The sequence below is a fragment of the Dicentrarchus labrax genome, unplaced genomic scaffold (genome assembly GCF_905237075.1).
Source record: "Dicentrarchus labrax unplaced genomic scaffold, dlabrax2021, whole genome shotgun sequence".
Taxonomy (NCBI): domain Eukaryota; kingdom Metazoa; phylum Chordata; class Actinopteri; family Moronidae; genus Dicentrarchus; species Dicentrarchus labrax.
In genome coordinates, this window is record NW_026136711.1 from 2,929,220 (window position 1) to 2,947,224 (window position 18,005).

General features: G+C 39.1%; 1 protein-coding gene across 1 annotated transcript; it reads right to left on the minus strand.

Annotated features, from left to right (window-relative positions):
* Positions 1 to 1,647: 1,647 nt before the first annotated feature.
* Positions 1,648 to 8,000, minus strand: sostdc1b (sclerostin domain containing 1b). The gene is made up of 2 exons (XM_051415401.1): positions 7,732 to 8,000; positions 1,648 to 4,909 (listed from the first exon to the last, which is right to left on the minus strand). The coding sequence occupies exons 1-2, from the start codon at positions 7,976 to 7,978 to the stop codon at positions 4,482 to 4,484; spliced, it is 675 nt and encodes a 224-aa protein (XP_051271361.1). The 5' UTR covers positions 7,979 to 8,000; the 3' UTR covers positions 1,648 to 4,481.
* Between the last annotated feature and the right edge of the window lie 10,005 nt (positions 8,001 to 18,005).

Sequence of the window (18,005 nt, forward strand, 5' to 3'; positions counted from 1 at the left end):
TGTTCAGAAAAAGTATTGTAAGCCCTTTGCTTAAGGGGAGCATCAATAGAGGTGTAATTATAGGGGAAGTTTCACGGCTGTGAAATGAGCAAAGAAATGAATGTGCTGCAAATTGGCAGCCGCTCTCATGTTGACTGAGTAAGCAACACATTATAGCTGCTGGAGGGTCACACAGTTCAGGGCTCCTTGACAGAGGCAGTGCCACTCCATTTTTTACCCACATTAGGCCAGACTCAGTGATTAATACCTCTGACCACCCGAACATCTTCTGGGGCTCCAGCCCCTGAATGTTTTCTCAAAAGCCTCAAATCTTTTAGGCTTATAAAATAACTGTGATTTCCCCTCAGTTGCTCCGACTGGACCCGAAAATCAATGGACCAAAAGTTCTATTACTGCAGAAATATCGTCTTTGAAAAAGCTTATACTTAGTTATGCTGCTATAGGCCTAGACTATTGGGGGATTTCCCATGATGCACTGAGCTCCTCTCTTCCTCTCTCTCTCTCTTTCTGCACTCATTCATGTCCCATTAATGCATGTTACTAACTTCACTTCTTCCCCGGAGTTCTTGTGCTTTCTCGTCTCGCAGGTTCTCATGGATCCTGGTGGAGCCTCCTGCCATGGTCCTGCTTGACTCCCACTGCTAATATTACTGATATTACAATTATTAGTCATATTATTATCATCATCAATATTATTTATTATTTATCATCGTTATTCTGGCTTCATCATCATCGTCATCATTTTTCCTTGCCCTTGTCGCCAAGTGCCTACTCATGGTGGTACTGTTGGGTCTCTGTAATTAATGTTAAAGAGTTCGGTCTAGACCTGCTCTATTTGAAAAGTGTCCTGAGATAACTTCTGTTATGAATTGGTGCTATACAAATAAAATTGAATTGAATTGAATCATCCTTATTAGTCATATTTATTGGTCTATTATAGTTGTTATTGTTGCTATTGTTGTTGCTGTGTGTCTGTCTCTCTGTTTCTGTCTTTCTCTCTCTACCTGTGGCCCTTTGCCGCATGTCATTCCCCCTCATTCATCCCCTTTCCTATCCATCTTGAGCTGTCCTTTCAATTAAAGGCAAAGAGCTGGCAGAATAAACAGTGTCAGAGTTGGATACAAAGGATACAATTAGACTTACAAAGACATGAAAGGAATGAGCTGAGGATGGTTTTGCGGGAGGGAAGGGAAATGACATAATGTCTAGAATGGACAGTATATAGTAATATAGACTTTTTTATGTTTATTGTGCATTCATTTAGTTGGGTGAGCCTAAAGAGGTGGTCTCACTCAAAGATGGCATGTGGGAATGAGTGCAGCCAATGCATGTACATAAAGTGTGATAATGGTAATCTTTCGGTTTACTTTCATATGGAAGGATTGTATTTTAATGTAGCTTATGTGTTGGTTCATCTGTGGCTTGTACTACCATCTTATCTTCCTGGAAAGAGGACCACAAGGAAATGTGTTTTTTTGTGTTTTCCTTAATCAAATCAAATCAAACAAATGAAAGCAGTGTTAGCAAGTGAATGTATGTTTGCTTGTAATATGTTAAACCTATAATGTAAATTCAGCCACCATGTTGTGGGGTTAATATATACATTTGAAATGATAAAGTATAAAGAAAAGCATGAAGTCTAGAGTGTTTGGGTAAATGTATTTATTGTCATCTTCAGCAATTAGTTTCTGCTACCAACCACACAAATCCTGAAAAACAGCTGTAATATGCTTTCCCCCCACCTGCTAATCAACATTCCTTTAACTAGACTTTAAGTTGTTCTGATGCCCCTCACTGTACCTGCAGGATATTATTAACAAAGGGACATCAATTCTTTTTCCTCCGCAGGGAACACAAGTTAAACATCCTGTTGTCATCCAGTGCAGGTGATTCTATTCACTGCCTACTTTAGCCCACAGCTTTGAGAGAGGAAAAAATGAACGGATACATGAGACAATACAGCGTCTTAACATGTTGCTGCAGCTGGAACAAGCCCCATTAGCCTTGAGGCGAAGGTATCCCCTTCACAATAAAACAAAGTATGGTGTCTGTTGAAAAGAGAGTTTCTTCACTGACTAATGTCTCTGTTGTGAGGAGGTTCCTGTTTGCCGCGAGCCTGTCTGGAATGCCTGCAGCATTATGTCAGAAACACAGCCTTTAAGAATTTTCATATTTATTTCAAACAATGACAAAAATATAAAAAAAGAACTTCAACTGTTCTGGTACAAAAATAAATTACATACTATTCACTCTGAAAAAACCCATAAAAACTTTACCCACATATTGTACAGTACATTCACACTATAGGCTATCTAAGTATCACTTTATTATATCAATCTAACTTCACATTTGAAACTTTTATGAATCATAGTAACATTATGTTTTACATCTCTTGCATCCAAAGTCTGTAAAGCCTTTGAATTATCTAATGCATTATTGTTTTCTATTATTTTTTACATAAAGATGATTTATGGCAAAACTACCATCTGTGACACAATTAACTATGAACTATCCTGGCATTCTTTCCAGCACAAACCTCCTGTACAGACAATCTGTTGCATGTTGCTCAGAACCAGAGCCTCAGAGCCTCAGCCTATAGAACCCCCATTAACATTACACAATGTATTTGGGCAGTACTTTGTAAGTCCTTGTGTGTTGTGGGAGCTCTCAAGTGACATAATACATCCCCTGGTGGCAATGTTGGAGATCCCAGACTAACAGATGTGCACCTCTGATGGCAGTTTCAGTCCTAAATGTTCCAGAGCTAATAGTTTGAGCGAGGTAGAGCGCAAAATGAAAACAAATCAGCTAACTCGGATGCTATGGACTAGATTGAAAGGTAAATAACCCAGCCCTGTCCTAGAAATTATGTTTATATACAAGTAATTTGCAACAGAAAAGCTGAAAGGAACAACGAATGTGCTCTTGCAGTTTGTGTGTGTCAAGATAAGACAACTTCCTGTTTCATGGCAATATGTCAAAGTTCACTTTGTATGCCCACCACCTGCACCGACAACCTCCCTGGCGGGGTACATAGCTGTAGCTTGTCATTCACTTAAACGTACGTTGCCTGTAAACATAATCCAGCCACCAATTACGTTTGCTACCACAGCTTAATTGGGAAAACAATTTAGTGATATAAATGGAATTTCTAGGGGTCTACAGAAATAATAACAAAATGAATTGTCAGTTCTGGTATCTCTGACCCTCTTTTATTTCCTGCTTTTCAGCCAAGTCCTGGTGGAATGAGAGAGTAGAGTCAGGTCATTCTGGAAATTCAGACTGGCACAAAGTGAGCTGCCAAAGGGAGGATATTTTTTTAAAAACTGGCCAGGCACTAAGCAACGTCGAACTTAAGCAACTTAGTGTAAAGCCTTGTGCTTCATTTGACCATTTAATGTTCAGACATTGTACGGTTGTTTTGTACTTACAGCATATGGTCACGTTTCAAATTTGTACATATGCAAGTTAATAAAAACAGATGTTATTGTAAGAATCTGTAAGTGTGTAATTTCAGTGTAAACCGACAATAAAGTTGTATGGTATGATACAGTTTCATATCGTATCATATTCCAAGTCGTCTGTACTGAATGACATTTCCTGACTGTGGCATATTTTACAAAAATGTTTCTTTAAAATTAACATGATTTGGTTAGTGTCAAAGGAATAGTTCAACATTTTAAGTCCAGACGTATTTAACCTAGCTTAGCATAAAGGCAGTAAGCAAAGGAAAACAGCTAGCCTGGCTCTGTACAAAGTGGAAAATAAAACAGTTGTAAAATTGATTAACATGTTGTATCTTGTTTGTTGGAGTTATGCACTGGAACAACTTCTTGATGAACAATAGCCGAGTACAGTGACTGCATACAGTTTTGTTCAGCAGCACTGATCGTATCTGCTAACCTGCACTATAGTGACTGAGATACTACAGAAGTGCCAGGTGGATAGATAAAGTGTTGTTCATCAAGAAATAGTTCCAACCTGTAACTCCCCCGAAAACCATATTGTAGTTTCTACATTTCTTTTATGGATTAAACAAACGTGTCGTGTTGTATCGTATCGCTTCGTATCGTATCGTATCGTTTCGTTTCGTTTCGTATCGTATCGTATCGTATCGTTTCGTTTCGTATCGTTTCGTATCGTATCGTTTCGTTTCGTTTCGTATTGTATTGTAACGTATCGGAGTGATATCCATCTGAACATTTAAATGTATGAAAGAAAGCAAATAAGCTTATTTCCCAATATCTTGAATTATTCCACTAACTAACTGTACTCGGAGCAACAGAGGAATCTTAAAACAGTTTTCTGTGACACAAAAATGTGAATCTGGAGACAAATCTACGCTACTCACTTTTCTTCTATTTGGTCTGCCTCTTAAATATTTGGTTATTATTTGCACACATAATTCATCCATAGACTTCATGATGAAGGCATTAGTGGCTGTTATGAGTTTTCATTGTAACAGCAGGATTACAGTGGTTTTAGTTGTCAGACTGCCTCCCGGCTCCCTCCTCAGGGAGTTCAGCCTTCCTCTGATTCTTCCTCGGTTTACCACTGTGGACAGGTGTGTCCTTGTGTCCTGAGTCATTCTGCTGTCTGGAGTAGCGCTTGCACTTGCAGGAGGTCACCACAGTTATCTTGTAGGTCCTGGAGCTGCCGTCCTGGCACTGCAGCCGGATCCGCTGGGTCCTGGTCCGGTCAATAACGCAGCGCCACTCCTGGGCATCGCGGCGGCTCCAGTACCTACCAGTGTAACCCCCACCGCCAATCCAGTTGGGCAGCAGGTGGGCCGGCAGACACTCCCCAGCACACACCAGCTCCTTAATGGGGTTGACGCTCGTGCACTGACCATCAGAGATGTACTTTGTGGACCTCAGCTCCCTGCAGCCCACCTGACTCTGATCTGGACCTGAGCAATGGAAATGGAATTACACACACATGCTCAACTTCATTCTGATGTGACATCTGTTTATATGCTACTACAACACAACTTGTTTACTTTCCATTACTTTTGGATTACCTCAATACCAAATATGAAAATAAAGACAAGAGAAAATAAATGTCAATGATATGACTTTTATGTATTCTATAAGACAAATAACCTTAGAAAAGACAATGGAAACCAAGATTTTTAGCCTCAACAATGTGTCCTCTACTTGGGGTATTTTTAAAGAAAAACTGTAAAATCTGTAAAATGATTTAAATTATTCTATATGTTTGCTTTATTTAGATTAGATGTAAATTTGCTCATTATCCATTTAGTTTTGTTAGTTAGTTGCGTAATAATTGGATAGCACAATAGGCAGGTTGTATGTAGGTAGGCCAGTATAGGACCAGCATGCACCTGGGAGGGTCTACAGTATAGAAGCAGGAGCTGTGATTTCTTTGCTCTTTGTTTGCTTGCTTGCCAAGGATAAATAAACCACTACATGGACAATGGGCTTTTTTTGCCTCCCTCTGCTGAATCAGAGACCTTTTCATTTCAGTTTCCTTTCAAGTTTGATTATGAACAATCTAGCCCCTCAGAGCTGAGCTGTTTCAATATTGTGTCACAATATTAATCGGCAATATGCTTGTATGTACCCTGTCATCCCACAACAACACTGCAGAGAACACTGAAGTTATTTACTAAATGAATGTATGGGTAGATGACTTGCTACATTATTTTGTGCCCACCATTAAGTTAACACATTCATTTAGATGACTTGTTAAAAAATTTAAATTAACACATATAATTTGAGCTGTTATGGCCACATTTTAGACTTTTAGACTAGTGATAGTATTGTATTGTACTTGTATTGATGTAATTTTTCACATATTGGAATTCAAGAAATGTTTATTTCTAAAAAAAAAAAAAGAAAAAACGTGACTAAATTTTATTTGAAGCCTTTTGAAAATCCACCTCCAACACCTGCTACCCATCAATACAGAGTAATGTGCTAATAGTTTATAATAAGGGCTACAAATCATATGCTTAAGTAATGCTTCTATGAGAATTCATACTTTGCAGTCATGTGATTACCATGGTTACCTGGCGGGCAAGAAACATATATATTTACATATATCCGTCACCTTACACCGCACAAAAAATGAAAGCCTACAACAGTACGGGTAGCTATCTTTTCTTCAAGAGTGGATGGGTTAACAACGCTGTGGTATGGGAGGTGAAGAACAGGAATATCTTCATAATCAAAGAAAAGGTGAGTGTTACTAGTTAGCTAGCTAATGATACCCGCTAACGTTGCATGTTTGTAGCTATACACAAAGTGACATCTGCTCCGTCGTGTGATGAAGTCTTCATCTGAATATGTACACCCTGCCTGCCGGCTAATGACAGCTTGATAAGTAACGTTGGTTTAAAAAAACCTTATGCCAACTAGACTGTATCATATATGGCTAACAGGATGTCAAACATTGTAGCCTACCTGCTCATCCACTCCACATAGCATCAGACAACAGACAAGAGCAGCTGGAGCAGTGAAATGTCTTTAATCCTGTTAGCAATCTGTTAGGTTGTAACGTTAATGTAGTAGTAATAACTGTACCATAGTATGTATGCAAAGTAACTGTAAGTAAGTAGACACAGTACAACAGTAACGTGTGTACTGTAACATGTATTCTTCTTCTCATCATATCATATCAAATCACGTACATGTATATATATATATATATATATATATATATATATATACTTTTGTATAGTAAAACTGGTGACGTCCTGGTAAGATCCTTTATTAGTTTACTGGGTTTCATTGAACGATGTTCTTGCCCGCCAGCTAGCAGTAGTTGTGACGTTACGTGCAAAGTATGAATTGACCCAATGGTATCTTTAACTCATTACAAATGATTGAAGGTTGAAGGTTGTAACTTATTAATTTTGGGGTGTAACTGTAATACTATTACTGACATTTATTAGTAATTAGTTACACTACTAGTTACCATCGAAAGAAATGTTATTACTAGTAATACCTTACTGCTCGATACTGGTGGTGGTTTCTTTTTTTTTTTTTTTTTTATAATTGTGTTTGTGGAATGTCAGTGTCAGATCATTCTTTTTTTTATTATGAGACAGGGTGAGCGAATGTAAGGTCCTGAAACTGGAACTGGAATCCTGCTGATTTGGTCACATGTCAATTAAAGTGTAAAATGATATCATGAAGTCAGTCATGAAAGGAGTGTTACTAGGAATAATATTACAGTAATAATAATACTTCCCCCAGTAACTAGTAGAGTAACTAATTAATAATGAATTTCAGTAATAATATTACAGTTACCCCTCAGAAATAATTAGTTACAACCTTACTTTTGTTGCCACCCCTCATCTAGTTTGAAATCCAACAATCCAATCCCATCCTTGGATTCGTTTTTGTAATCTGGGAGGAAACTTTGAAGCTAGGAACTCTTACATTGACTAAATGGAAATATCCCATTATTCAAGTCGGATTTTTGGGGAGAAAGGACACAATTACCAATTTTGTGGGGAGTGGCAGAAAAGTAATTACATAAAAAAAATAATAATAATAAATTTGAACTGAGTAAGGAGTTTTTGAGGAATCATGACACAACCTTTATTAATTCATCATGAGTCATGCATTAGTTCAGAATATGATTTGTACCCTCATTATTATGGACGATAGGTACATCAAGCTTTACTGAACAAGAATCAGAAAAAATCACCTCAAACTGACAGAAACGTGCTGTGAATACGTCATGCGGACGGTTTGGACTCACCGTTACGCACAGGGTCAGCCGGCCGTCTCCCGCCGTTCCTCGCCTGGTTCGTGTCTTCGGCAGCCGGCTCGTGCTGGGTGTCGTCGCCCTCCTGAGGATGAACTGACTCGGTGGCGTCGTTGTGAACGGCTGACCGGCTTGTGCTCAGCAGCAGCAGCAGCGCGAGGAGCTGGAGTCCGCTGGCAGGACTAAGCATGACTGCACGCGACTTGATCAGTGATACACACACACACACACACACACACATACACACCTGAGGAATGAGCGACCTGCTGCTGCTGAGCTTTATATAGCCTCCACTGTGAACGCTGTATGAACGCACACCCACTGAACTACAGCCCCCACCGGCTCCACTGACTGCTGCTGACCCGCCACTACATAAGCTTCAAGGTCATTGTGACATTTTGAGTAAATTACAGTATATTAGTCAAACATTTCTCATAAAATGAAGGAACTACTATTGTTGTTCTAATTCATAATAATAATAATAATGATAATAATAATAATAAATAATTATCACTCACTAACTAAATACGTAAAAATAAATGTGTTGAGTAAATTACCCATACAATTATGAAACTCTTGGCTTGCATTACGTTATTCCTTCTGAAGAATATTTACGCCTATTGTTTTGATCACTGAGTCATCATTTCATGAAATAGGCTGGTTTTCTTAGTTTTAGCAACATTTCTGCCACAGAAGATTTCAGCAGGGGTGCATCCACTTTTTAGAAATAGTGAGGTTTCTCAGTGTGTGTGAGAACTATATAAATCTATGCATTTTAATGCCTTTTGAGGGTAACAATAATCACTTAGGAAATAATGTCAGTGCCAACACAGATGAAAATTGTACTGCAGCGTAGCCAGTGTGTAAGCACTACAGGGTGTGAGGTGGCCACTCAGGGACAGATTTTAAAATTGGTTGTTGCTACATCCACTGAAAATGGTGTGTTCATTGCAAGGGGAAAAAAAACCACCAGGAAAATTTTACTTGGAAAATTACAATTTGATTTAATCTTATTTCTTGGCAAAAAAATTACTAACATGTTCCACAGATTCAAAGAAGTCGTATAAAATTGTTTGCAGAGGCCACCACTTTCCATGTCATCTGTTAATTCCTGATAATGGACCCAGCGTCTGGCATTATCCCCTACATGATGCATTCAGTTATTTCCCATTGTGAATATTTTTGCCACTGAATATGTCAGAGCAGAAACTCCTGATTGATTTTGAAATCATATAGGTTAATAGTGAACAAGCAGGGTTAATTGTTGAGGGTTGTTATGTAGGTTACAGCCCCCTCACCTGCAGTTTAAATATTATGACAGGACTGCAGTCGTTACATGTCACATAATGGAACAAGTTGCAGCTCTTCAGCTGCCACACAAACACTTACAGACAGAGAAATGTTTTAAAGTCCTGATTATACACTTACGTAGTGCTGATGTTTTTTATATAACTTTTTTTAAGGAACTAATTACCAAGGTCCCGACCTCTGTGACCTCATAGCTGGCTACGGCCATGCGTGTCAGGTATAAGTAAGGCTTTATTTCAGCGTGTGCATTATAAAAAAAGAAATGCTATGTTGTCAATACAAAGTGCTAATACACTGTGTGTGACAGTTGTGAGCATCCACATATATAAACATGGACAACATAAAGCCAATACATCTTGATTGCTACTCATAAAGCCTGTTGCCTCTATGTTCCAATAATACGGTATAGAGGACACTTCACATTCAGGACCACATTTCTATGACTAGTTTTTCACAACAGCACCATCTAGACAAATACTACTTTCTATAAAAGCTTTCATCGAAATACTACTCTGTCCAAGTACTTATAATACAAAGGGTTGCATGTTAGGCAATTTATCTGATTAGCTCATTATACTCAGGTAAAATAAATATGGAATCACATGCTATGACTTTTCAGTCACTAGTTCTCAACCAGATATTTTATTTTCATATATAAGTAACTCAGTGGACCTTTTATCACCACTTAAATGCATGATTGCAAGTTAAAGATTCTAATATATTGATTTAGATTGACCTTTTAAGTTGCAAAAAATGTTTTATGAGTTGTGTTGATATAATAAGGTCGGTAATTACGTCAACTTAATATTTTGTTTAATTTAAACTAACATTTCTGAGTTAATTGGTTCAAAACCAAAGTCAAGTTGTAATAACTATATCAAATTTGCTTGATAACTTAATTTTTCTCCACCTTGAGTTCAGCATTTCAAGTCCCCTCCCCTACCCACATCACATGCAGACTCTGTGTTAGAGGACCTGTACGCTGAGCGAATATGATATACAAACGACATTTTTGAGGTGAGTATCATTTTATTTATAAATAAATTCTTCCAAGAATTTTCAATTGTGATTTGACCAGCAGTGGATTTGTGACTGAAGGTTACAGTGTTAATACAGTTAATGGTATATGTTGTTCTAATAAACATAGTTAAGGCTACAGTAATCATAATTAGCAGTGCAGTTTAGCCATTCTACCCTTCAGTGCAGCATTGCAGTGGATAAGAATGATAAAGTTTTATTTGGCAAATTGGCTCAGCTTGAGAGAGCTTTTTATATGAGCCATGTAGAGGAATAGCATGATACCTCTTATGTGTTTAGCTGTAAACTACATTGTGTAAAAACAAAACATTAGTGGACACATTTTTAAAAATCATTCCCATAGATAGTCAGGACATGTCATTTAATTCCCACATAAACCAAAACCTCTAGGACTGCCTTCTTTCATTTACGTAATATTACAAAAATTAGACACATCCTATCACAGACAGATGCAGAAAAACTAATCCATGCATTTGTTACTTCAAGGCTGGATTACTGCAACTCTTTATTATCAGGTTGCCCCAATAAGTCCATTAAGACGCTCCAATTAATTCAGAACGCTGCAGCACGAGTACTGACAGGAACTAGAAAAAGAGATCACATCTCTCCTGTACTAGCTTCTCTGCACTGGCTCCCTATAAAATGTAGAATAGAATTTAAAATCCTCCTCCTCACCTATAAAGCTCTTCATGGTCAGGCCCCTTCATATCTTAAAGAGCTCATAGTACCCTATTACCCCTCTAGAACACTACGTTCTCTGAATGCTGGGCTACTTGTGGTTCCTATAGTCTCTAAAAGTAGAACAGGAGCCAGAGCCTTCAGTTACCAAGCTCCTCTCCTGTGGAACCAGCTTCCAGTTGTGGTTCGGGAGGCAGACACCCTCACCACATTTAAGAGTAGGCTTAAGACGTTCCTCTTTGATAAAGCTTATAGTTAGGGCTGGATCAGGTGAGTCCTGAACCATCCCTTAGTTATGCTGCTATAGGCCTAGACTATCGGGGGATTTCCCATGATGCACTGAGCTCCTCTCTTCCTCCTCTCTCTTTCTGCACTCATTCATGTCCCATTAATGCATGTTACTAACTTCACTTCTTCCCGGAGTTCTTGTGCTTTCTCGTCTCGCAGGTTCTCATGGATCTTGGTGGAGCCTCCTGCACACTTTGAGTGGTCGGAAGACTAGAAAGGCGCTATACAAGTACAGGTCCATTTACCGTTTCCTGAACCTTCAATTTTCAAACCCCAGATGAAGCAGGTAATGGCCAATTGAATGGACTCCCTTCTTTACTCAATTGCTTGTCTATCCCTCAAATTCCACCACTTCATTAAAAAAGTATCAACAACATAATCACTAATTAATTATCAGCCCAAACCACACTACAGTTTCATTAAAAACATACAGGTAATTTGTAATTTCACCTGTGTTGATTGTGAAATTGACAGAATACAGGCTGATGAAGGCTGTGTTGCCTAAAACCTAAACAAATAAACAAATAACGTTAATGTTAGGCTAACAGTAGGCTAACGTTAGCTGACATTAATTTCTCTGTCCAGTTCAAGACACCAAGATTGTTTTAAAGCTGACTCTCATTCAGTAACTCTGGTTGTCGTCCGTCTCATCCTTGAGTTGTGTCCTCGAAATCCAGTTCTTGGTCATCCAATCTGGTGGGTGGCAGTGTCACAAAAAACTAGGGTCCTACAAATGTGGTCTGAGGATTGTGGTCCTGATTCCTGAGTGCATATTTAAGTGCAGCCTCTGGTACTGCAGCTACATGCTACTCCAATAAGCAGATGGGACATGGGCCAACCTAAAAAATCTAAGTCAAATAAATTTTTCCCAAAGACATTTTTGGTAATTCTTTTGTCTTTTGTAGGTATTTTGTTGGCCATGACATACCGCCAAGTATTACGATGCGAACAAACCCAATTAAAAGAGAATTGAATTGGTGCTCTTCTATTCTAGTCTAGAGAACCCTTGATGAGTGCCTCTGAGTTGAAACTCAAAAGTTAAAAGCAATATGTGTGAAATTCAGTTTCAAACTATTAGATTCATTTTCAATCTGTGAAATTCAATTTAAAATTTTGCATACAATATTCAGTTGGAATATTTTAAATTAGAAACTATTAAATTCAGTTTAATAGATAATATAAGGTAACTCCATGTTATGGGACAACCATCTCAATAGGGTGCGCTAAAATTAGCCACCAAGCTATAGAGACACATCTTGTCTCCACTAAATCAGTTAAGTAAGTAGTGAGTAGACACTGACAGTTAGGGCTGGATCAGGTGAGTCCTGAACCATCCCTTAGTTATGCTGCTATAGGCCTAGACTATCGGGGGATTTCCCATGGTGCACTGAGCTCCTCTCTTCCTCTCTCTTTCTACACTCATTCATGTCCCATTAATGCATGTTACTAACTTCACTTCTTCCCCGGAGTTCTTGTGCTTTCTCGTCTCGCAGGTTCTTATCGATCCTGGTGGAGCCTCCTGCCATGGTCCTGCTAGATTGCCATTACCAATACTGTTGTTGCTGTGCACCTGTCTGTCTGTCTGTCTGTCTGTCTGTCTGTCTGTCTCTCTCTCTCTCTCTCTCTCTTTCTCACCCCAACTGGTCGAGACAGACGACCACCCACCTAGAGCCGAAGGATCTGTCCTAGGTTTCTGCCTTTTAACAGGCAGTTTTTCCTTGCCCTTGTCGCCAAGGTCTTGCTCATGGTGGTACTGTTGGGTCTCTGTAAATAATGTTATAAGGAGTTCGGTCTAGACCTGCTCTATTTGAAAAGTGTCCTGAGGTAACTTCTGTTATGAATTGGCGCTATACAAATAAAATTGAATTGAATTGAATTGACAGATACTGAAAAGTGACCCTCAGATTGCTAGTTTATTTATAGTGAAGTCAGATTCTCCTAAGAGGCCCATTCATTTTTTGTCTCAGATCACTAGTGGGAATCATCCTTGTCATGATTGTATACACTCTTATACTGTCATTAAAGCTGCAGTAGGTAGTTTTTATAAAAAGAAGTCATATTTGCTGACACTTTTACTGAATGCTGACAGTAAACCAGGATCTGTGAACATAAGTGTTCTATTCGTAATCATGATGTTAAATCATCCGTGGCTAGACACTTATAATAGTATAATAACAGTCATAACCACAACTTGAACTACATTACATGGGCATTGAGAGAGTGAAGCTGACACAGAGAGGTGGAAATGGGGACAGAATCCTTCTCCAAAGGGAGAGGTAGTGGATACCCTTCCTTGATATGTTCATCGCCAATGGTATAAATGAGGAGATTTCATTTGGTTTGTTTTATATGAAATATTTCTTGTCATGTCATTTGAGGTGTGTTTGAGATTTTTTTGCATTTTATATCAGTGACTGGAAAGGTTGTAGCTCCCTCTGTTGGGATGTACTTGTGGTGCTGGCTGTGATAACCTATAGTTTATCCCACCTGTGTATGTTTATTGTGAAATTACCAGAATATATGCTGAACAACAGTGTCTTGATCATGTGTCATCAGGTGCCCAACATACAGACACCTCCACAGCCAAGAAACTTCTGGATGACAGATGATGCTCCCTCCTGCTCCCGTCTTCCAGCTACAAAGGTAGGCTTTTTTCCTCCACAATTAATACAAGACATGTTGTGTATTTCACTTACAACAAGCAAACATGTCTTTTATATTATAAATGATTAAGAATTGTACTGAAAAGTACAAAAAAATTCTTCCTACAAACATTGCAACTGTCATAATAAGGACATTTGTGACTTTTTTTTTAACACCAATGTATGTCTCATCTATCCCTCTTCAGTTTTGGACCTCTTTGGACCCTGGATCGGCAACCACAGACCCTCTCTGCTCAGCTCAGCCCCTTACTATCTGCTTCAGCTCCATATTCCCCTCACCCATTCTCAGACTTGAGTTTACAATAAATGCCCTACCAGTTACCATACTTACCTTTTCCTACTGTGATATTGTATACTTGTTGTTAAATACTTTGATTTATACCTTTTGATATGTCTATTTTCAACAACAAAAAACAAAGAAAAGTAAAGTAAAATTCATAAAAACAATTATCGTTCTCCGGGTGTGAAAGGGTGAATGTGGCACGTAATGTATGAGTGGTTGGAAGACTAGAAAGGCGCTATACAAGTACAGGTCCATTTACCATTTACATTTTCTGTATAGCTTCCATTACTGTCTTAAAACTTCTGTTAATTTTTTTGTTGTGCAGCTCAATCAGCACTCTGTTTAAAGTGAGCCCCTTTCATTTGGCACAGTGAATACCGTACAGATGCGAGTTCTCCATTAAACTGCTCCACAACGGCAGAGCTGACTTCAGTTTGCAGGCTGGAGCAGATGTTTAGGCTTCTCAGCTTCTCTTCTGGCCTTTTTTGGTGGAATTGGTCATAAAGAGAGTATCAGTCACATGTTCTAATAATTGGATGTGTTGTTGACTGTTGTGTTCTGTTGTCGTCTGGTTATCCAGATAATAACATTTTTTAATGAGAAAAGTTTGATTTTCTTCAAGACCCAATTAGCCAATACATTTTTAGATAGCAGAATGTATTGTGGTCCTTGGATGTTCCTACTACTAAAACACACAAAATTGTTGTCCCAACTAAAAAAACAATATTAAAGGCATGACAGACCCACACATCATTTAACAGAGAGGCATAGAGTCAATGCTACCAACAAATCTGTGATTTCAAGAAAGATGGACAATTTTCCCTAGCAACATACAAGGAAGTTACTAATCATTTATTGACTGCTTACATCCTTGATACAGGCAAACATTTGTACAGACACATAAGTACAGATAGTAAAAATATAATTACATTCTTTACATTCTTATTCTTTCTTGGGACATCAAAGGCCAGTTTCCTATTGCATGTGCAACTACCACAGCTGGGTGGTTTACACACTATTCAATTCAATTTTATTTGTATAGCACCAATTCATAACAAAAGTTATCTCAGGACACTTTTCAAATAGAGCAGGTCTAGACCGAACTCTTTATAACATTAACCCTTGTGTATTGTTCATATTGTTGTTACTCAGCCAGCGTTTGTGGGTCTGATGGACCCGTTGCATTTTGTGGCTTTTAATACCTCACAATCAAACACTTTTATGTTAAAATACTGAACAGATGTTTACCTTATCCCAATTACAAGCAGTATAAACAATATATATGGTTAATATTTGCCCTTTACCTTTGTTAGGTCACATTGCAACATTGTTTGTCAACACTGTCTGCTCTCATTTTCTGGCACATTTGACCCTCTGTCCTCCTCCTGTCTAGGCCTGCTGTGTGTGTGTGTGTGTGTGTGTGTGTGTGTGGGTGTGGGTATGGGTATGGGTGTGGGTGTGGGTGGGTGCGGTAAACAGAACATCAATTTCCACACTTCTATTAGCCCCGGGTCCAGTGGACCCGGACATCTTATATGTAATAGAAATGTGTAGGGGGGGTGTATGGTGTGTGGTCATTAAATATGTATTCTGATATATGTTCTTCACAGAAAATGAGCCAAAGTCAGTGGTCTCAGTTTGAAAATTAATTAATTGTATCATTTTTCTTTAATAAAGAATGAAAACGGGTCCCACAGACCCAACACCAGGGTTAACACTAGTAACAAGTCATACTGGAATTGTGTCAATGACAAAAAGTGGTGAAATGCTCTCCTCACTGTTTGGTGGTGGTAACAGTTGTCATTGAAGAATGATAGATTATCTAGTATGCATCCACTGGTTGTCTTGTTCTGTAAATAAACAACATACTTAACTGATATACCATGGGTACGGAAAGTATTCAGACCCCTTTAAATGTTTCACTCTTTGTTTCATTGCAGCCATTTGCTGAAATCAAAAAAGTTCATTTTATTTCTCATTTATGTACACTCAGCACCCCATCTTGACAGAAAAAAACAGAAATATAGAAACTTTTGCAAATTTATTAAAAAAGAAAAACTGAAATATCACATGGTCATAAGTATTCAGACCATTTGCTCAGTATTGAGTAGAAGCACCCTTTTGAGCTAGTACAGCCATGAGTCTTCTTGGGAATGATGCAACAAGTTTTTGACACCTGGATTTGGGGATCCTCTGCCATTCTTCCTTGCAGATCCTCTCCAGTTCTGTCAGGTTGGATGGTGAACGTTGGTGGACAGCCATTTTCAGGTCTCTCCAAGCAGAGCCAGTTGGGTTTTCTCCTGCGTTCCTTCCAGGGGCAAACAAGACTGATTGTTTTCCAGCTGTGCGGTCTGTAATGGTAAATACATTTTTTGGTTTCAGCCACTACAGATGCCCAACCTCCCCCTTCCTAACACAAGATACCAGGTCCTTTTGTGTTTTTCAAATTGTGATGTCTAGACTCAACTTTGCACCTAAATACAAGATCCTGTAGGATACCTCAGATATGAAACACACCAACGGGGGGTCAACGCCGATACCTGCAATAGACAAAAGGGTGTGAAAACACTTCCTGCAGGGGCAGACCCCTGCAGCAGACAAAGGGATGTGAAAGAGGTGTTCCTCAGGTATAAATGTTTAGGTCTCCCCATGCTCGGGGTCTTTCTTCATCTTTGACCGCTCGCGTGTTGATTAACCTTTTCTTTGCAAAGAAAATAAAACCTTGTTGGCCGGCAGAAGTTCTCTATTTCATTCTTCATCAGCAGAAGAGAAATTTCCACAACAAGTCTTCCCTCGCGACTCATTGATCCAACATGTTTGAAGCTGGTCAATCATCATACAAGCCCACAATATAAGAAGTCTGCCTGAAAGTTCACTCTCTCTAACATTGACTACTGTTGTTGCCTTCTGTGTAAGCACACTTGTTAAAATCTGTAAGGAAAGGTATGTGGTAGGAGGTTTAGGACTAGGTAAGTTTGGGGTACCCTGTATTACCCTTAATTCACAACTACTTCAAATTAGTTTTAGTTTCTTTGGTTGTTGTGTTTTCGTATTTTTTTTATTCTTAAAGAGGGACCTAATACAACTGGGGGCTTGTCCAGGATACTTTATCCCTGAGCTAAGATAATCATTGTTGCTGTGACCTCGAAAAGGTCCCCTGTTGGATTCTAATAATAAGTCATTTGTATTTTGATTACAATTTCTAGCTCTATTGTTCATTCGATTCCTGTCCACAGTAAAGATGTCCAGTGGAGAGGTGGTCAGCTTTGGCTGTGCAGTGCGGGGCTGGGGCTGGGGCTGAAGCTGCTGCGCTACTGGATGTCCTCTGACGTCCTCTGATTGGCCAGACGTTGGCCTTGGAACATCCAGCCGTTGTCCTTGGAACATCCACGCAGGGATGACCTCATCCACCTGGGGCAGGTGACACGTGTCACACACAGGCAGGGTCACTGTGGCAGCTGCACCCTCACTGTCTGAGGGTAAGAGCCACCTTACATCTCACCTGTGTGTGAGGAGCACCCATCTCACCTGTCTGTGTGTGAGGAGCCTCCACCACATCTGTCTGTGTTTCCTGTTCAGGTTTAAGATGAACACACAACACAAATAGACAAAAACACTGAAATTGAATCAAAGGGCATTTAAGTTGAAAAGTCACAACTTCTGTTGTCTTCAGTTGTGGTTACAAGGGACCCTTGTATCACAGTGTTACTGTTTACTTTGTAGGGAAGTTGTTTTGTAACATTTATATTGCATCTAATAAAATGTACAATTGTTTGTATTGACCTTGAATTTCAACTTAAAAGTCCAAGTGAGCTGAGGCCTCATTTATAAAACTCAGAGTGTACTCCTCTCAGTGTCTTCCCACAATCAGCCATAAATGGTCAATGCTAAATAGATCATGAATGGGCCGACCCTACTTAGACACAGGCACACACTTTGTGGGAGCTCTATGTATGGGTGAAAGCATGTGTAGAAATGCACACATTTCACCGCACCTCATTTCTCTGTAA

Excerpts from the sequence above, each read along its gene's own strand:
- sostdc1b (XM_051415401.1), bottom strand. The coding sequence starts at position 7,978 with ATGTGTGTGTGTGTGTGTGTGTGTGTATCACTGATCAAGTCGCGTGCA. Across the intron at positions 4,910-7,731 it reads GGCTGACCCTGTGCGTAACG|GTCCAGATCAGAGTCAGGTG; the intron begins GTGAGTCCAAAC and ends TCCATTGCTCAG.